The 18247-nt window shown below is 60.8% G+C and overlaps 3 protein-coding genes across 6 annotated transcripts; 1 reads left to right on the forward strand and 2 right to left on the reverse strand.

Annotated features, from left to right (window-relative positions):
- Window positions 1-2588: 2588 nt before the first annotated feature.
- Window positions 2589-8897, forward strand: TRIM28 (tripartite motif containing 28). Of its 2 annotated transcripts, XM_070772398.1 has the most exons (18): window positions 2589-3232; window positions 3565-3677; window positions 3888-4020; window positions 5136-5177; window positions 5647-5782; window positions 5860-5976; window positions 6059-6173; window positions 6335-6481; window positions 6583-6697; window positions 6776-6882; window positions 6971-7007; window positions 7089-7134; window positions 7217-7469; window positions 7559-7878; window positions 7956-8079; window positions 8160-8246; window positions 8325-8462; window positions 8548-8897. In XM_070772398.1, the coding sequence occupies exons 1-18, from the start codon at window positions 2881-2883 to the stop codon at window positions 8722-8724; spliced, it is 2559 nt and encodes an 852-aa protein (XP_070628499.1). In that variant the 5' UTR covers window positions 2589-2880; the 3' UTR covers window positions 8725-8897. The 2 variants fall into 2 exon arrangements, with proteins under 2 accessions (XP_070628499.1, XP_070628500.1); XM_070772399.1 differs by lacking the exon at window positions 5136-5177 and having other exon boundaries at window positions 2591-3232.
- Window positions 8898-9429: 532 nt separating this feature from the next.
- CHMP2A (charged multivesicular body protein 2A) lies at window positions 9430-12160 on the reverse strand. 2 transcript variants are annotated; one of them, XM_019978164.2, is made up of 7 exons: window positions 12006-12137; window positions 11465-11524; window positions 11086-11299; window positions 10093-10272; window positions 9892-10022; window positions 9751-9812; window positions 9430-9637 (listed from the first exon to the last, which is right to left on the reverse strand). In XM_019978164.2, the coding sequence occupies exons 3-7, from the start codon at window positions 11251-11253 to the stop codon at window positions 9510-9512; spliced, it is 669 nt and encodes a 222-aa protein (XP_019833723.1). In that variant the 5' UTR covers window positions 11254-11299; window positions 11465-11524; window positions 12006-12137; the 3' UTR covers window positions 9430-9509. The 2 variants fall into 2 exon arrangements, with proteins under 2 accessions (XP_019833723.1, XP_019833722.1); XM_019978163.2 differs by lacking the exon at window positions 11465-11524 and having other exon boundaries at window positions 12006-12160.
- A 564-nt stretch (window positions 12161-12724) lies between these two features.
- Window positions 12725-15513, reverse strand: UBE2M (ubiquitin conjugating enzyme E2 M). Of its 2 annotated transcripts, none has more exons than XM_070772439.1 (6): window positions 15291-15513; window positions 14092-14186; window positions 13936-13974; window positions 13720-13823; window positions 13352-13470; window positions 12725-13250 (listed from the first exon to the last, which is right to left on the reverse strand). In XM_070772439.1, exons 1-6 carry the CDS (start codon window positions 15397-15399, stop codon window positions 13237-13239), a joined length of 480 nt encoding a protein of 159 aa, XP_070628540.1. In that variant the 5' UTR covers window positions 15400-15513; the 3' UTR covers window positions 12725-13236. The 2 variants fall into 2 exon arrangements, with proteins under 2 accessions (XP_070628540.1, XP_019833725.1); XM_019978166.2 differs by having other exon boundaries at window positions 13352-13415; window positions 15291-15496.
- Window positions 15514-18247: the final 2734 nt, after the last annotated feature.

The raw sequence follows: 18247 nt of genomic DNA on the forward strand, positions 1-18247 counted from the left end.
ATGGAGTTTGGCAAGTGAAGAGGCAGTAAGGATGGCTGTTTGCAGGCAGGTACACTGTCTGCAAAGCCGGAATATAGACAATTTCTAGTGGTCCAGGATTGGAAAAGGTGAGATGCTGTAGAGGGTGGCAAAGAACACAGGGGTTAAGGGTATAATGTGACACCAGCTTACTGGGGAGTAAGATCATGCCCTGCCATACTCTTCTGGACAGGCTGGCTCCTCAGGGAGGACTCAGAGGCAGGTTCTGGCCTGGCCTTGCCCTCCTGCAAGCCCACTTGTCTCCACCATCACACTTCCCCCAGTTTGTGTGAGCCTGATTTCCACTCGAACCTGCCTCCACTGATGCTATTCTGAAAGAATTGCCTTGCCGGAGTCTAGTGAAGGGACAGTAACCGGGGCCACCGCAGGACCCAACCTGTCCAGCAATTTCTAGGCACTTCCCACCTCTCTGGTCACTGCTGCCTCAGTGCCTGCCTGCCTCAGGGCCTGTGCACTTGCTTCTGCCTGAACTGTTCTGTGCTGTTGGAGGAAACTCTTGAGAGTCCCTTGGACTTCAAGGAGATCCAACCAGTCCGTCTTAAAGGAGATCAGTCCTGAGTGTTCATTGGACGGACTGATGTTGAAGCTGAGACTCCAATACTTTGGCCACCTGATGAGAAGAGCTGACTCATTTGAAAAGACCCTGATGCTGGGAAAGATTGAAGGCAGGAGGAGAAGGGGACCACAGAGGATGAGATGGTTGGATGGCATCACCGACTCAATGGACATGAGTTTGGGTGAACTGCGGGAGTTGGTGTTGGACAGGGAGGCCTGACATGCTGCGTTTCATGGGGTCCAACGAGTCGGACACGACTGAGTGACTGAACTGTTCTTCCCCTAACTGTTAGGGCCAGCCCTGAGTCCCACACTCTTGACCATCACCTACGTATTTTGACTGTTGGGCCAGGATAGGTATGGCTCATCCCTACCCCACGCAACCCGGTGATTTTGGGGCCCAGCACAGAGTGCTGGACTGGGGTCATGGAAAGTGCTCAGCAAATAATTACTAAAGGATTCCGCGCCTCAGGCAGCTCACGGCCAGCCACCAACTTTCCTCCTCCCTCTTCCTAGGAGGGAAGCGGGGTCTAGGCCCAGGCCGCGGGGGAGGGCAAGGCCCGCGGCGGGGGGAGGGGCGGGCGCTGCGGCGGGCGGGGCCGGGATTGGGGGCCGCGCCCGAGCCGAAACAAAGGCCGGCGCCGAGACAAAGCCCCGCGGCCCCCAGGCTCTGCGGGGGCCAAAGATCCCGGCGGCCGGGCCGCGCCGGAGGCATCTCCAGCGCCGCCTCCGCGTGCGGGCTCCTGGGGAGTCGGTTTGGGGAGGCCGCGCCCCGCTTCCCTGGAGCTTTTTGGGGATCGGTGGAGCCCGCGCCAGGCAGAGTCGGGTCTGGACGCCGGACGTGACGGCCCTTCAGGTTCTCTGAGTCCTCGCAGAGTAGCCGCCGAGCCTCCTGCCGGACTGGAGGCCGCAGGGCCGGGAGCCCCGCGCAGGGACGGAGGCCCACCCCACGCACAGCTCCAGGGCGCCCGTGCCTCTGGTTTTCTCTGCCCGGTGACTCCAGACAGATGCCCTCCCGACGACCTTGCTTTCCTCTCAGGACCCCTCCTCCCCCAGCTCCAGCCGCAGTCCCTGCTCCCTTGCCCGCGCGTGCCGACAGGGCCCTTCTTCCCCCACAGATTCCGCCCCACCCACAGGATTCTCCGCCCAGACTCCGCTTCTGACAGGATTCTCACAGAAAGACCATGTTTGTCTCAACTAAGATTCCTCCTCCAGGCCTAGCTTCCCCCACCTGACAGAACTCTCCCAGACACTGCTTCCTCAGACAGGCATACCCGCCTCCCACGCAGATCCTGCTCCCGGCTGAGGCAGGCTTACCCGCCCTACAGATCCTGCCTCCATCCTCGGATGGACCTCCCCACAGACTCCGCTCCCCTCTTCAGTCCGCCCACCCGAAGAGTGTCAAAGCCAGCGCAGTGGCTGGCTGGCTAAAAGGTGGCCAGGGGCCTTGGGGGCCAGGCGGAATTTCAGTTTCGCTGCTCTGAGCCCCTTGGGAGCTAGCTGACTTAGGTTTCAGTGTTTCTCACGTTAAACAATAAAAAGGTTAGAACGCCAGTAAGCGGCCCGGCCACGGGGTGGGGACGCTTGGCCCCTCCGCCCGGGCCAGCATCTCCGCTAGGTCTCGACCCCGCCCCCTCCTGAGAGCGCCTGGTGACGTAGCTGCTGGCGACCTCTCCCGACCGCCCGAGAGGCGGGGACCCAGGCGGGGGCCGACCACGTGCGCGCCTGCGCAGCAAGCAGCCTGAAGCGGGCACTACAGTAGCGGGCACGCGCCCGGCCCACGGGTCAGGCTTAGGCGGTGGAGACACAGTTGCCCGGCCCCTGCCTCAGGTGAGGCGGTGCGAGGGGTGGTGGCGGGGCTGGGAGGGGCCCGGGGCTGCGCGTGCGTACTCGCGGCCTCGCGCGCTCCGGCCCCGCCTCCCGGCTCGAGGTGCTCAACGCGCGTGCGCGACGGCGTCGGCGCCAGTTATTTCTGTCCCGCCCCCCGACAGTGGCTCTTTCTGCGAGCGGGCGCGCGGGCGAGCGGTTGTGCGCGTGCCGTGTGGCGCTGATCTGAGCAGCCGCTGAGGCGGCGGCGCAGGCGGCGGCGGCGGCGGCGGGAGAGCGGGCAGCGGCCGGGTGAGCCTCGGTAGCGCCCCGCGCGCAGCGGGCGGCGCCCCAGGCTTTGCCTGGCGGCGCTAGGCCTCGCGGCTGCAGCGGCCCAGCCGTTGGCTGCGAACGCCTCTGCGCCTGCGTGGCGGGCCCCGCGCCCCTCCTCCCTCCTTGGGCGCCCCCGGCGGCGTGTGAATGGCGGCTTCGGCTGCGGCGGCCTCGGCGGCGGCGGCGGCGGCCGCCTCCGGCAGCCCCGGCCCGAGTGAGGGCTCGGCGGGCGCCGAGAAGCGCGCCGCCGCCTCCTCGGCCGCGGGCTCCGCATCGGGCTCGGCGGCGGCATCCGCCTCGGCGTCGTCACCCGCGGGGGGCGGCGGCGAGGCGCTGGAACTGTTGGAGCACTGCGGCGTGTGTCGGGAGCGCCTGCGGCCGGAGAGGGAGCCGCGCCTGCTACCTTGCCTGCACTCGGCCTGCAGCGCCTGCCTCGGGCCCCCGGCGCCTGCAGCCGCCAACAGCTCGGGGGATGGAGGTGCAGCGGGCGACGGTTCTGGTGAGTGCGGTCGGACCAGGGGCGGCCCCTCCCCCACCCTGCAGCCAAGGTTCGGAGGTGGCTCGGGTATTGGGGGTCGGTCCCCAGCGTCACAATGGCAGGGGTCATCTGGGTGAGAGGGTCGGGACCGGACAGTGGCCAAAACGGGTGCGGGCTGTGGGTCTCGTATTCGGATGGGGCGATTGTTTCAAGTTAGGCCAAGGAAGGGTTTGATTGCTTCTCCCGGAGCGGAGGGTTGGCTTAGCATGGGGTGGAAGTTGGTCCCTGTGGAGGATGGTATCGCACTCTGGATGTGAAAATGCGGTGATCTTGTTTTCCTCTGTTCTTCACAGTGGTGGACTGTCCAGTATGTAAGCAGCAATGTTTCTCCAAAGATATCGTGGAGAATTATTTCATGCGAGACTGTGGCGGTAAGGCCGCCACGGATTCCCAGGATGCTAATCAGGTATGTGTTGCCCAAGCAATCCCTGGAAGGCCTCTGGACGGGGGTAGGAATCTGCAGCGCAGAGCATAGTACCAGCTCCAGGCTTTACTACGGCTTTAGCAGGTTGTTTAGGCTAAGTAAAGGCATCATCTTACCAGGTTGTATTTTCTGGGTCTGAATGCAGATGTGTCTGGTGGTGCTGTCTCCTCTGACTCTGCCTTTGCTCAGCAGTGCTGCACTAGCTGTGAGGATAATGCCCCAGCCACCAGTTATTGTGTGGAGTGCTCTGAGCCGCTCTGTGAGACGTGTGTGGAGGCGCACCAGCGGGTGAAGTACACCAAGGACCACACCGTGCGCTCCACTGGTATGCAACACGGAGGGGGCTGCCTTGATTCTTCCCCTATATGTTTGTCCAGCTGCTTTTGATGCTGGTTGCAGATGGCGGTGGAGTGTCAGGGAATTTCTGAGGGGGTACCAAGTGAAAGGCCTGAGGGCGGAATTCAAAAAGGGGGAGGCTGCCTCTGCCCCTCCGGATAGAAGGGGAAAAGCCACAGGCAGGAAATGTGTGGAGTGCACAGGGGATCTCATGCTGCAGTAGAGGGTGTGTCAAGGCTTTGAGGAAGCACTTCACGGAATCCCCAGGCAGAGGATATTCCTCCAGAGGTGGAGGGATCACATGTACCGATAGGGAAATGCAGGCTGTTGGGGAATGGTGTGAGGGATCTCCTAGGCCTGAGATTCCCTGGAATGTGGTTTAAGGCTCCGTAGGAAAAGTGAGGTCTTTGGGCCTTGTGTCCTCATAAGCCATGAGTGTCCTCAGACTGGCACTGACCAGTGAGTGCTCTAAATGTTCTTATTGTTAGATCGCAGATGTTTCAAAGTCTTAACTAGATATCTTTCTTCAGACTTTTCTGTGAACCTGGTGGCTGTTTTTCGGAGAGGGGCTTGGGCTTGGTTTTTCATCCAGAACTGCCCGTGAATGGTGGTTTGGTAGTCATGCTGTGGCTCTTGCAGCCCAGAGGACAGTTTTGATGGGAAAATCCAGATGGAGGTGGTTGCTGTGAGTCATGAGGAGCCAGGAGGGAAGGGCAGGGGTCTCCAAGGGGATCCTGGGTTCTAAGCAAAGATCAGGGTGCAGGAGGGCTCTGAATTGGGGGCACTGAGATTTGCCTTATCTGTATTTTGATGTTTTTATGTCTCAGGCTGGGTCAGTGTAGCATTGAGATTTGATTGGGGAGGAAGGGGCTGGCTGTTCCCAAGCAGTTATCTAATGGCAGCAGATTCTGGGAAGCGGTGGGGGTCACTGTGGTGTATTAGTCTTTGGGGGCTGTTGCTTTGAGCACTTTCAGACCCTTTTCCCTGTGTGGGAGGCCTGACCCCTCTCAGAGGGTCCTGGTCTGACATCAACTTTGTCCAGCCTGAGAAGGCTTTGCGAGGCTCCTTGTGGGTTGTTAAGATGGTGTGGTCTCCTTTTACCAGAGAAGAGAGAAGAGGTCTCCAGGCGTGGCTCAGGAGGAAAAGGTACCTGACATGTCTTTAGGTCCTCGTTTGGTTTCTGTCTGAGCCAGAAAACTCTTGCGTGTGTCCGGATGCCATGGTTGCCAGAGTCCCCTCCCCTGTGGCAGAGTCTTTTGAATGGAGGAGAAAGGGAGCCCAGCAGTGGGGGCCGCAGAGGCGGAGAAGCTCTCTTGAGTGTCTGCTTGGAGGAGTTTGCAGTGGGGTGGTCGTCAGAGGCCATCGTCCTTACACTTTTAAGTTGTCATTCCCAGAAGCTGAAAGAGCGGGAGTGCGGATCTCTTGGTCAAGATTAGGGCAGAGGGTGTTCAGAGCAAGGATTTGGGCCCTTCCCTGTCCACTGCTGTAGGCCCTCTGCGTTTTTTAGCAGCTAAGCCAGGGCTGCAGGACAGACACGATGTGAGGCCCCGGTCTGTCTGCTCCTTGAGTTGAGGTGGTGAGGACCAGCTCCTGCTTCATAGACCCCATTCCTCAGGGCCGGCCAAGTCGAGGGACGGTGAGCGCACTGTGTATTGCAATGTGCACAAGCACGAGCCCCTTGTGCTGTTCTGCGAGAGCTGCGACACCCTCACCTGCCGGGATTGCCAGCTCAACGCCCACAAAGACCACCAGTGAGTCCTGAGGCATGGTGGGTGGGTGCTGCCCATTCCCATGCTGGGCGCCCGGGCCCACCTCTGTCTGTCCTCAGGTACCAGTTCCTGGAGGATGCAGTGAGAAACCAGCGCAAGCTCCTGGCCTCATTGGTGAAGCGCCTCGGGGACAAGCATGCAACACTGCAGAAGAACACCAAGGAGGTTCGCAGCTCGTAAGTGGAGGCCAGAGTGATGGGGGAGGTCCTGGGGTGAGCACCTGCCTGACTGGCCCTGATCTCACCCTCCACCCCCCAGGATCCGCCAGGTGTCCGACGTACAGAAGCGCGTGCAAGTGGATGTTAAGATGGCCATCCTGCAGATAATGAAGGAACTGAACAAGCGGGGCCGTGTGCTGGTCAACGACGCCCAGGTACTTCCTGTGTGGTGCTTGTCTGCTGACAGCTCGCCGTAGCTCTGGTAGCGGCGTCCTGGGGGTTTGGCTCCCTCTGCTGGCCGCTGATGCCATCCTTGGGTTGGGGGAGAGGTTCTAGTGCCGTTTCCTCCCTGACCTCTCCTGCTCTCAACCTGCAGAAGGTAACAGAGGGGCAGCAGGAGCGCCTGGAACGGCAGCACTGGACCATGACCAAGATCCAGAAGCACCAGGAACACATCTTACGCTTTGCCTCTTGGGCTCTGGAGAGTGATAACAACACGGCTCTGCTGCTCTCCAAGAAGCTGGTGTGTGCTGGTGGGCACCCAGGTGGTGGGTTGTGGGTCAGCACCTCCCAAGGCCCTGGAATGCTGTTCTCTGCCTCTGCTCATGTACCGCCCTCCCCCAGATCTACTTCCAGCTGCACCGGGCCCTTAAGATGATCGTGGACCCCGTGGAGCCCCACGGCGAGATGAAATTTCAGTGGGACCTCAACGCCTGGACCAAGAGTGCAGAGGCCTTTGGTGGGTGTTTGTCTTGCTCTCACTGAGGCTTGCTCTCCCAGGAACTGCGCCTTAAGCTGTTTTACCTCCTTGCTGCAGGCAAGATTGTTGCAGAGCGTCCTGGAACCAACTCCACGGGCCCAGCACCAATGGCCCCTCCTCGGGCTCCGGGGCCTTTGGGCAAGCAGGGCTCTGGCAGCAGCCAGGTGAGTAGGGGAGGGGGCCATGGGGGAGGAGAGGGGCCTGAGGCCCGCTGGGGGCCGGCCTGGTGAGGTTGTCTTGCTTTTCCTACAGCCTATGGAGGTGCAGGAAGGCTACGGCTTCGGATCAGGTGAGTGGTTTCTGCCCGGTAGGTGGGAGAAATCCAATGTTCTAGGTTCATCCAACCTGTCTTTTTCTGTGTCCTGAGCAGATGACCCTTACTCGAGTGCTGAGCCCCATGTGTCAGGGGTGAAGCGGTGAGTGTGATTGTCCTTTGGTGCATGTAGGGACAGGGTGGTCATGGGGACAGGGGTGCTCAACGCCAAGCCACACCCACAGACCCCGCTCAGGTGACGGCGAGGTGAGTGGCCTCATGCGCAAGGTGCCTCGGGTGAGCCTCGAACGCCTGGACTTGGATCTCACGGCTGACAGCCAGCCACCAGTCTTTAAGGTCTTCCCAGGCAACACCACTGAGGATTACAACCTCATCGTCATCGAGCGAGGTGCTGCCGCCGCTGCTGCTGGCCAGCCTGGGACTGCGCCCTCGGGGGTCCCTGGGGCCCCTCCCCTGCCTGGAATGGCCATTGTCAAGGTGAGCCTGCTTCAAGCTACTGTGGCTGGAGAGTGGAGGTCTGCTGTCCCAGCTAGCATTCCACTAAACCACCCCTCGCCTCCTCGCAGGAGGAAGAAACAGAGGCTGCCATTGGAGCTCCACCAGCTGCCACCGAGGGCCCGGAGACCAAACCTGTGTTGATGGCCCTGGGGGAGGGCCCTGGTGCGGAGGGTCCCCGCCTGGCTTCACCCAGTGGCAGCACCAGCTCAGGTCTGGAGGTGGTGGCTCCAGAGGGCACCTCAGTCCCAGCTGGTGGCCCAGGTTCCCTGGATGACAGTGCCACCATCTGCCGTGTCTGCCAGAAGCCAGGTGACCTCGTCATGTGCAACCAGTGCGAATTCTGCTTCCACCTGGACTGCCACCTGCCTGCCCTGCAGGATGTGCCAGGGTGCGAGGCTGTGGAGTCTGCAGGGTGGAGGGCTGGGCCAGGTCCTGTGCAGCCCCTCACCTCTCTGTTTACTCCAGGGAGGAGTGGAGCTGCTCTCTTTGCCACGTGCTGCCTGACCTGAAGGAGGAGGATGGCAGCCTGAACCTGGATGGGGGGGATAGTACCGGAGTGGTGGCCAAGCTCTCACCAGCCAACCAGCAGGTGAGGGGGGGGCACCCATATGCTGGGTTTTCCTGCAGCTCCCAACTCCCCTTTGACTCTGACGTCTGTGTCATCTGCAGAAGTGTGAGCGCGTCCTGCTGGCCCTCTTTTGCCACGAGCCCTGCCGGCCTCTGCACCAGCTGGCTACTGACTCCACCTTCTCCCCAGTGAGTTCTGGGGCTTGGGAGGGTGGGAGGTCCAGGGGCTCTTCGGCCTCACCTTCAGCCTGTGGCCTCTGCCTGCAGGATCAGCCTGGTGACACCCTGGACTTGACCCTTATCCGAGCCCGCCTCCAGGAGAAGCTGTCACCCCCCTACAGCTCCCCCCAGGAGTTTGCCCAGGATGTGGGCCGCATGTTCAAGCAGTTCAACAAGCTGACGGAGGTGAGCCTGTGGGGATGGGGGTGAGTTGGAGGAGGGGAGGCTGGGGGGCAGAGCTAGGACCCATCCATTGTAATCTGCCTGGCAGGACAAGGCCGACGTGCAGTCCATCATTGGCCTACAGCGCTTCTTTGAGACCCGCATGAATGAGGCCTTCGGGGACACCAAGTTCTCCGCTGTGCTGGTGGAGCCCCCGCCGCTGAGCCTGCCTGGTGCTGGCCTGAGTGCCCAGGACCTCTCTACTGGCCCTGGTGAGGGCCCCTGAGGCTGGGCAGCCCCTGAGCCAGCCCAGCCTGGCTCTGTTCTATGTCCTGTCACTCCTCCCCTCTCCTTCGTCTTCTCTCCAGTGGCCTGGCTCCCGCTCCTTGGTGGCCCATACCCCAGTCCCTCACGATATGGTTTTTACTTCTGTGGATTTAATAAAAACTTCACCGATTAGTCAGGTCTTGGTTGGTGGGGACAGTGGTCCTGGGCCTGCTGTCTGCCTGCCATCAGTCCCTCACTGAAGCCCTCGTGCCAAACACCTTGGTGGGGGTGGGGCACGTGTCTTTAGCCACCTGGTGTCTGGGGAGGGTTACATGGTGGGCAGGCAGGGGAATCCCCAGGTGCATGCTGCACCCTGGACTGGGGCAGAACATTTCTTATAACCAGATGGGGTATCACAGCGAGCTGGGTGGGCTGAGACTTCCACTGGGCTAATAAAGTTGGGTACTGTATCCCTGGGGTATAGGCAAGAGATCTGGGGGGACCTACCATCTTTGGGAGTGCTAGCCTTGAGGCTGAGGCAGGAGGGGTGCTGGGCCAGTGTTCGCAGCTCACCGTCACCTCCTGAGGACCTGGTAGGCTTGCCCAGGTGAAACCATTCCAGCCCTCTATCCCACACCCTGAGTGACTGGCACATTACCAAGCCTCCTGAATGACTTCCTAACCCAGCCTTGCTCACGTCAGGCCAGTCGCACAGGCCCAGAACTAGTGTCCAACCTCTTTTATTACAGAAGGTACAATGAAAATGCTAGGCCATCCACTGGCTCCCTGGGGCAGCACGGGCAGTCAGTCCCTTCGAAGGTTCTTGAGCCTCTCCTCCAGGTCTGCGTCTGCGTCCACCAGGGCAGAGGCTGTAGCCTCTGCTTTCTTTCCACCGGCAGCCACGCTGAGGGAGCCTCCGGTGGAAGGGAGGTCTGCAAAGAGTGGGGGTTAGGAAGAGCGCCCATGCAGAAGGGAATAATGCAGGGAGAGGGAGGTGGTGGCTGGGTCACAGGGTTAACACAGGGCCCAAGGTGTAAACACTCACTTGACAGCTCATCTGTCAGGCTCAACCCCAGTTCGTCCAGGACCTGGGCTACAACAGCATCACTAGATAAGGAGAGAATGCTCGTGAGAATCGGGCAGAGCCAGGCATCCCTCCCCACCCTCCTGCCAGCTGTCTCCGAACCTCTCCTCTTCATCGTCCTCGTCCCCCATGGCGTCATCGATGGCGTCGTTCATCATCTCCTCCTTCATGTCCATGATCTCTGCCTGCCGCTCAAACTCCATCATGATCTTCTGGATCTGGGGCAACTTCAGCTGAAAGTGGGAGGAGGGTGAGTCTGGGCCCAATGTCAGCAGGGGGGAGGGGGGATGGGGAGAGGCGAACCTGTCTGTTCATGGTGCCCATGGCTTTGGTGACGCCCTTCATGGCTTGTGCCATTGAGTTGTTAGACTTGAGTGTCTGGATCTTGAGGGACACAGCCTGGATGTTGGCCCGCATCAACACAAACTTTCGGACGTACCGCCTGGTGCGCACCAGGTCTTTCGCCATGATCCGGACCGCGTCCTGAGGAGGGGACAGAGAGCAGGAAGGGAGACCTGGGGGTGTGCCCACTGAGGCGTTCAGGGGCTCCTGGGGACCTGCCCCAGTGCTCACTGCTCCCCTCTACCCCCATGTGTCTCAAGTCACCGCTGCACAGATTCCTCTGTAGGCTTCTCATCTCTCTTGTCCATGAATCCAGAAGAAAAGCAGGGCCCACCCTTCAGGAATCTTTTTTCTTCCATGTCTAGTCAACACCCATTCCTGAATTTCAATCCTGGCCAAAGATCTCCCCCTCCACCTCACAGGCAAGAACCAAATCCCGATTTACATACAAATGTATCCAACCTCAGCTGTGACTTCCTCCCCAAAGCTCCTCCTTGCTTTGCCCATCCCAGGAAATGGCACCTCCTCAAACAAGCTGCTCAGGCCAAAACTCAGCCATCTCTTGCTAGTTGGGCCCTCAGGGCAAGTGGATCCCAGACCACATCTATTGAAGTAACTACTTCTAACTCAGCCCTCAGCTCCCACTGTCAACCAAGATTCTAAGTGGTCTGGCATGGACCACTGTTTTGAGTTTCCCTATCACTCCCTCACCGAACATGTGCTGTTCTGACACACTTGACACTTGTTCTTCGCAGGGTCGCTCTCTTAATTACTCAAGGCTCTAATACCAACTCCACAGAGGCAGCAGTTTTGGACTCTGAAACTAAGGAAAGCCCCACCCGAACCCTTCATTCCATTTCCCTAGAACACATGTCCTGTTTTGCTGCAGCTCCAGGGTCTGACCAAGTGACGGCACCTGGCCTAGAGTCCCAGTTTGTTCCCAATCAAGCTTACCATCTGGCCCTGCTTGGCCATTTTCTTGATGTCCGCGATGATTTTCTTCTCCTGGGTCTCGAGCTTCTGTCGCTCACGGTCCAGCTCTCGCATGGCCCGGTTCAGGGCGCGCTGGTTCTGCCGCAGCAGCTCCTCTGGCGTCTTGCGCCGCCCAAACAACAGGTCCATGGCAGCAGGAGCCTACCAGTAAGCCTGGGGCTAGCGTGAAACCTGGCTGCAGGGTGGTGTGAGGCACAGCTGGGGTCACATTGTGTATGGGCGGGGACAGACGAGGACTCACAAAACGGAAAAGGGTGAGCCGGGAGAAAACGAATGAATGGAAAGGCGAAAGAGTGGAGCCTGGAACTTGGGGAGCCACAGCCACCCCAGCTCCTCTTACCCCACAGTGCCCCTACAGAGGTCCTGGGCTGCAATCTCCTCCTGACTCTAGGATGAGACCCTAGAATGTCCAATGGACCTAGGCTGGAGATAACCATGTTCCACACATGCAGCAGGGGGACGGGCGCGGGGAGAGGGGGCTCGGAACCCGGAGCGCCAAGGAAAGGCCAGTTGACAGGGTGCCTAACATGAGAAGCTGGAGGCCGCAAGTGCTACAGACAGGGTCGATGTGGGGGCTCCGAAGCTGACAGCGCGTGGATGGCATTCAGTTTAGGGCGGAGGGCTTAAATGCTGAGGGAATCTGGGTGCGGAGAATAAGGCTGGGGGATGTTGGGGACCCCTGTACAGAGGGCGGGATTTTAGGTGATGGGGTGCCTTGTCCACCTAGTAAACTCTTGGGGGCCTTTCGGGGCCTTGAGCACCGAAGGCAAAACAGCATGGGGACCCAGAGGATAAGGGAGGGTCCAAGGGAGGGGCGAGGCCCTCGAACGCCGCCGCCCACGCGCCCACCCAGGGCCCGCACCCCAGTAGGGGCGACTCACCGGAGTTGGGATGGGGACTCGCTTCCGTTTCCGGGTCACGCTTCTCTCGTTCAGAGCCCTGGAGCGCCCACCAACGACAGCCCCTCGGTTCTGTCGCCTCGGCCGTCACCGCCGTTTCCGGATTAAACCACCTGACGTCACACGCCCCGCCGGCGCCCGGAATACTGGGCGGGGACAAGAACGCGCGTGCGCACGCGCCGAGGAACGTGCCGGCCACAAGCGCATGCGCCGCAGCTTCCGTCTCGCTGCCGCAAGCTTGGCATTCCGCGGGTTCAAGTCCAGCTTAAGGGAGCGGAGCCCTGTCCCCTCTTGGCCCCGTGGGCTTGGTGCCCTTTCGGGCGCCTTCCTTCCAGCCACCCGGTGGTCCTGCACCCCACCACGTCACCCACTGTAGAGCCCTGCTCATCCGAGGGACCCAGAACTCGCGCTGATGTTTCCGAACCTCAGGTACCCAGTGGCACCAGGCAGTTCTCCTCCGGCAGGAGGGCAGAACAGCAGACAGTGCGGGCTTAGACCCTGTGCCGGCTCACTGGCCGGGAAGCCAGTGGTCACTGGATCCTGCCCCTCCTTTGTCCCAGAGTGGGATTCATCTCACCCTGCCCGAGGGGGGAGTCCCCTCATACCACCGGTGAGCACACAACTCCCACCACTCTTGCTGCAGGAGCTCTGGCGGCCATCATCTGCCCCTCCCACCCCACAAAAGGAAGAGGCGGAAGCCATGCAGTAACATTCCCCTTTAATAGCCTGGTGGGACCTCCAGTGGTGGAGGGGGTGGGGTGCCGGGTCCCCAGCCACCCAAATCCCCATGGCCACCCACCCCAGAGCTCAGAGTAGGGGGTGGGGCTGGACAGCACCCAGCGGGGGGCTACACAAGCCAATTCATTTCCCATCGCTGAGCGGGTCGGGGGAGGCAGCGCCGACCTTAATCACATGGTGGTTTAAAAAAAAAAAAAAACTAGGAGCGGGTTAGCAGGGAGGGGTGGCCGGCCAGGGCATGGGATTCCCCCACCGGCCGCCCCATGTCCCCCCACCTGTGGCCCCCAATAAATATCTGCAGGGGACGCCGGGGCTGGTGGCCCTGGCAGGGGTGGGTATGCGCCAGCCCTATTTCAGGCAGCGCTCGAAGTAAGTGGAGCCGATATAGCCACCCCGCATGGAGCGCTGGACATTCTGCTCAAACAGCCTCCGGTTGTTCTGCAGGACCTCGGCGGCTTCCTTGTTCAGTGGGTCTTCAGGGTTGGGCTCCTGTGGCCGGTATGGGGGGGCGGAGGGGCGGGAGATCAACAAGCCCAGAAGGCAGAGGGCCAACCTTCCCCAGCTGCCCTCCCACCCCGACCCCTACTCACCAAGAAGAGATACTGCAAGCCATAAATTATGGAGTTTATCGTAAGGACTGGCTTCCAGTCCTCTCTGTGGGCAGAGAGCATCATGATAGGGGCTGGTGAGCGGGCAGCCACCACAGGCCCTGCTGGGACCAGACAGGTCAGGCCCAGGGCATGGGACAGCACGGTCGGGAAATGCTAGCGGGAGGGTGCAGAGAAGCACAGGCCAGAAAGCCAAGGTCAAGCCATGAGGAAGAAAATGCAGAGCTGACGAGACACGGACACACAGACCACGAGGAGGAGGGAAGGGAAAGAGACTGGTATAGTGCAAGGTCACGAAGGGGGCCTGGCAGGCAGGGCTGGGCAGCGTAGTGGAGGGCCAGCGCCCTCACCTGAGGATGTTGAGGCAGACGTTGCCCTCGAGGTCAATGTTGGGGTGATAAACCATCGTCTCACACTTCACCTTGGGGGGGTCATGCGGGTAACCCTGGCCCACCTGGCTCCAGGAGAAGAGAGGGCAGGTGGATAGGTGCACAGCAGTGCCTGGCTGGGGCCTCAGCTGTTGCTTCCTCAGCCCAGGGAGCCACCCCTGCCCACCTGAGACTCACCTTAAAACTGAACACAAACTTCCCGCTCTTGTAGAAGCCCTGTGAAGGAAGAGGAGAGGAGTCAGAACCCCACTCTGCAAGGCCTGGCAGGTGAACCAGCCAACTTGAGGTGGTGTCACCTGCCGTGCCTGAGAATCCAGTTAAGCGTGCCCTCACCTCATCAGGACAGATAACCAGCTTGAAGTTGAGGAGGTCGTCTGGATCTGAGAAACTGATGTCACACGTCTTGGGCAGATTCAGCTCGTTTATGTCTGGGTTTTCACAGCAGAAAAGGGAAACAGGCCGGGAAAGGGAGAGAGAGGGGGTGCTCAGAGCAGGTGCCAGCAGAGCCTCCACAGCCTCTCCCAGGACCCCGGTTCTGTCCTGGGCAGTGGGCCACATCCCCCACCCTCTCCCTGCTCCTCCTGCTTCACGTCTCCAGGTAGACTCTTCCATATCTATGGAACATTGCAGACATGCTTGAACTCCTGGCCCAGGGTAAGCTCCAACTCTTCTGAATCCACAGTCATACATGTTCCCACTCCTATGTGCCCCCCAAGAGACTCTGACTACCCCAAACCCAGCATCCTGACCGTGACCTCCGCTTTTTAGAGGAGTCTCTACTTGTCTGCCCAGATGCAAGGATCTTATTCCCCTTCCTCACCCTAAATCACCACCACCCCCAATCCCTGGCCTCCACTGTCCATACACTCCTCTCTGCTTGTCATCCTAAACTCAGGATCCTCCCATCTGACCTCCAGATCTGTGAGTTCCCAAGCCTCCTACCCTATACTATTCTGAGCCTAAGATTTCCAGCATCTCTAGCAGGATGGTCTGAACCCAACCCTACTCCTATCTCTATAATCCCCGGCACCCAGTATTCCTCCCTCCTCCTGTCACCCCAAACTGACATGTGACTCCCCCAGACCCACGACATCCAGGCCCCAGAACCCACTTCACCAGGCCTGACTCTGATTCCCAGTGACTCTAGCGTTAATACATTAAATCTCCCACCCCGATCGTCAATCCTCGGCCTCACTGTCCATATCTCCTCTTCCTGTCGCCCAGGTTCCCGTCTCCCCCTTCCGCTGCCATCCTCAGATTCTCGGTCCCTAGTATCAGACGCCTAGCTTTCCGAATACGCTCAGTGCCCCCTGCTCGGTCCCCCTACCTTCGACCACTTTGGTGGCTATATTGTAACCCCACCCCCGGCCCCTCGGCCCCCAGGCCCTGGTCTCCGATCCCCACATCCGCGGCCTCCCCGTTTCTGACACCTTTGACCCCTGGCAGCCGCATTACTCCACACCTGACTCCCGTATCACCCCGAGCCAGGCTCTGACCTCCGACCTCCACTCCCATCCCCCGACTCCCCTTACCCTTCTGGATCCGCAGCTGCGCCGCCGACGCCTTCTTGCTGCTGCCCTTGGTGCCGCCCGCCGACTCCTCCTCCTTCTTCTGCTGCTTCAGCGAGAACAGCTTGATCATCCTGCCGCCGCCGCCGCTGCCGCCGCTGCGGGGCCCGGGACCCCGGCCACCCGGCCCCCCGCCGCCGCCCGCGCCGCCTCCGCCACTCGGACCCGCCGCCGCGGCCTCTTTGGCTGCTGCCGCCGCCCGCCGGGCCTGCCGCGCTGCTCCGCGCCCACCGCGCGGCCCGCGTCGGCTCCCGTAGTCGGCTCTGGCCTGGCCCGGCGCCTCGGGCCCGCTCGGCGGCGTTCGGGCCCGCTCGGCTGTTCTCGGGCTCACTCGGTCCCGCCCCCACTCGCCGCTCCCTCCTCTCGGCCGTCCGCTCCGGCGTCCTCAGGCTCGGCTGCGGACGCGGGGTCCTCAGGCCGTGTCCCTGAGCCTGGTCACTCTCTCTCTTCGCGAGGGCTCTGCGGCTCGAGGCGGAACGGGGAGGCGGGGGCTGCGGTGGCCGTGTACTAGATAGGAGGGCCGGCTTCCGTGGCAGCAGCGGCTTCGGCGCGGAGGTCCGCAACGGCCTCGGGCGCCCCACCGCTTCGGCTATTTCCGTCGCCTGCCTGCTTCGGCTCTTCCCGCCCGGCCTGCGCTATGCGCTTGCGCAGCCGCCGCCACCGCCCCACGTTGCTCCGCGCTGGGACTTGGGGATCGGGCTCCTTCGGCTTGGTTCGGGTATTTCCGTTCGTGCAGGCCGGGCCGGTCACTTCCGGGGACGCCCGCGAGTCCAGGAAGCGGGGGGGGGCGGGGCGTGTGGCGGTGTCACCGCCATATTTAAGTGGGGCAGATGCAGGCCGCGTCACTTGCGGGCCGCTATGATCATTCGCAGTCGTGCGGACGGCGGTGTAGGCGGGCCAAACAAGGGGCTTGTCTCCAAGGGGCCACAGACCGAGGCAGGGTTAGGGTCAGAGCCAGGAGCCAGGCCTAGAGTGCGTGACTCAGAACCTTCGGTGTCCCATCTCAGGCCCAGAGAACCCGCTCGCAGAGAGTTTGGTTGAGGTAAACTAACAAATAAAACGTGTACTGAGTAGTATAACAGAGGGTAGTATAACACTGGAGATTTTCACGGGCTCACACACTTGGGGGCAGCCCTCCGCGAGGGTCTAGAGTCCCCCCGCAGGCGACCCCCGGCCTTCCGCCGTCTGCGTGCGCGAGGTAGGCGGAGCCAGCCTCCCCTCCAATCGCAGCTCAGCGTGCGTCGGAAGGCGGGAGCAGGCGGTGCGGAGCGGCTCTGCGACTTCAAGCTGTCACCAAGGACACCGTCAGGCGGTGAGCGGCGCCACCAGGGCTGGTCGGGGCGGGGGTCCGGGCCCGCGGGGCGGCCGGGGCTCTGCCCCTCAGCCTTCCCGCGTCCGAATGAGGCTCCTGCCGCACGACCCATCCCGTCGCTGAGGCGGCGTGCCGCCGTCTTCTGGAGCACATTGGGAGTAGTCCGGCGGCCCAGTTGGGCCCGCGCTAGTGGTGGGCAGGCTCAGCCCATGGCCTCCTCTTGGCTACCCCGGCCCGATCCTCACCCCAGAAAGTAACCTCCACCTTTTCGGGCCGTGGTTTGGCGTCCCTGCCGACCCCAGCCTCCTCCCGGGTACCCTTGGCGTCCTTGGGCTCCGTGGTCTCAGATCCCAGTCGTGGCTGTGCAGCCGTTCGCTTTTTCTCCCGCTTGCATTCTCTTTCCGCCATTCCAGAAGCCCCCCCTTCAACCCTCTGGTCGTCCTCGCCCCACACTGCCGGCATTGTTGATTTCCTTGAGAGCTGTGTGCTGGAGAGGTGCTGGGGTGAGGCTGAGCGATCGGAAGCTGCAGAAAACCTCAGGGTTGGGGCGGATGAGATTGCAACCATCCTAGTGTTCTCAGGCTTCAGGCATGACTGGTCCTGGGACGCGGAGGCCTCTTCCAAACTCAGTTTTCCTCTTTCTGTTCTCATCCGCTGTACTCTTGGTGATTATTTTTGTACAGGACGTGAGGGTTGATGACCAACCTACAGTTTCCAACCAAAGTCTCAGGGATGGTTTTTATTGGCCAGCCTGGTTCATGTGTCCACCCTCAGGCCAGTTGCTGAGACCCTTCAGCTAAGGTCCCATCTCGGGATAGAGTATTGATTCCCTGGAGAGGTAACAGTCCACAGCTAGACTCGTGTGATCTTTGATCTTGTGGCTTCCCCACCGTGCAGTGGGTAAGACTTGATCATGAAACAAAATGCTAAGCAAAGGGGGCCATAGTGTCTGGACCGAGGAGGAGGGGATGGCCTAAGTGAGGCAGGCAGCTGCGTTGGAGGTGGTGCAGCTAAGCTTGTCACCTTCGTGCTCACTCAAGTGGCGAAAAGGCACAGGTGGTTTGGGTGGTACAGGTGCTTGTGGCCCTTGGTCCTGCCACCTGTTGGTAGGCAGCACAGGGCTTAATACGTGCAAAGGCCCTGAGGGAAGCTGGGGCCAGTGCTGTGGAGGGACCAGGCAGAGGACCGGGCAGAACCTGGTGAGTGGGTTGTGAGGGTGAAAGTGCACCTACAATTGTTAGCCTAGCCTCTGGTCCTGACGCTGGGAAGAAAGGGTCTGTCCAGGGAATGAGGGAGCAGGGGTGGGCAGGGCAGGGAGGCTGAGTGCTGTGGGCCTCCAGGCTAGAGGTGGATGGTTGGAATCAGAGCAGTGCTGATGGGTGGAGACAGTGGATAAATTTGGGAGGCTGGGGTGCTGATGAGAATAACTAGATAGATGTGGCATGGGGCAGCCGGCTGGGCTTGGGAGTGGACAGTATGAACTCGGATACAGACAGTCTGGGGACAGGTTGGCTAGGCACTGTTGTAACTTTCTTAGATGACCAGTGCTTGTGTATTTCTCTCCTGGGTTCTTCTATGGCTCTGGCCAAATGGTCATTCTGTCCAAGCC

This window comes from Bos indicus, chromosome 18 (genome assembly GCF_029378745.1).
Source record: "Bos indicus isolate NIAB-ARS_2022 breed Sahiwal x Tharparkar chromosome 18, NIAB-ARS_B.indTharparkar_mat_pri_1.0, whole genome shotgun sequence".
Taxonomy (NCBI): domain Eukaryota; kingdom Metazoa; phylum Chordata; class Mammalia; order Artiodactyla; family Bovidae; genus Bos; species Bos indicus.

Coding starts and splice junctions, on each gene's coding strand:
- TRIM28 (XM_070772398.1), top strand. CDS start 2,881: ATGGCGGCTTCGGCTGCGGCGGCCTCGGCGGCGGCGGCGGCGGCCGCC. Junction 6,883..6,970: donor AGGGCTCTGGCAGCAGCCAG/GTGAGTAGGGGA, acceptor CTTTTCCTACAG/CCTATGGAGGTGCAGGAAGG. Junction 7,008..7,088: donor AGGCTACGGCTTCGGATCAG/GTGAGTGGTTTC, acceptor TGTCCTGAGCAG/ATGACCCTTACTCGAGTGCT.
- CHMP2A (XM_019978163.2), bottom strand. CDS start 11,253: ATGGACCTGTTGTTTGGGCGGCGCAAGACGCCAGAGGAGCTGCTGCGG. Junction 10,023..10,092: donor TGGGCACCATGAACAGACAG/GTTCGCCTCTCC, acceptor TCCCACTTTCAG/CTGAAGTTGCCCCAGATCCA. Junction 9,638..9,750: donor CCTGACAGATGAGCTGTCAA/GTGAGTGTTTAC, acceptor CACTCTTTGCAG/ACCTCCCTTCCACCGGAGGC.
- UBE2M (XM_019978166.2), bottom strand. CDS start 15,399: ATGATCAAGCTGTTCTCGCTGAAGCAGCAGAAGAAGGAGGAGGAGTCG. Junction 13,975..14,091: donor TGGTTATCTGTCCTGATGAG/GTGAGGGCACGC, acceptor CTTCCTTCACAG/GGCTTCTACAAGAGCGGGAA. Junction 13,251..13,351: donor GCTTGCAGTATCTCTTCTTG/GTGAGTAGGGGT, acceptor TACCGGCCACAG/GAGCCCAACCCTGAAGACCC.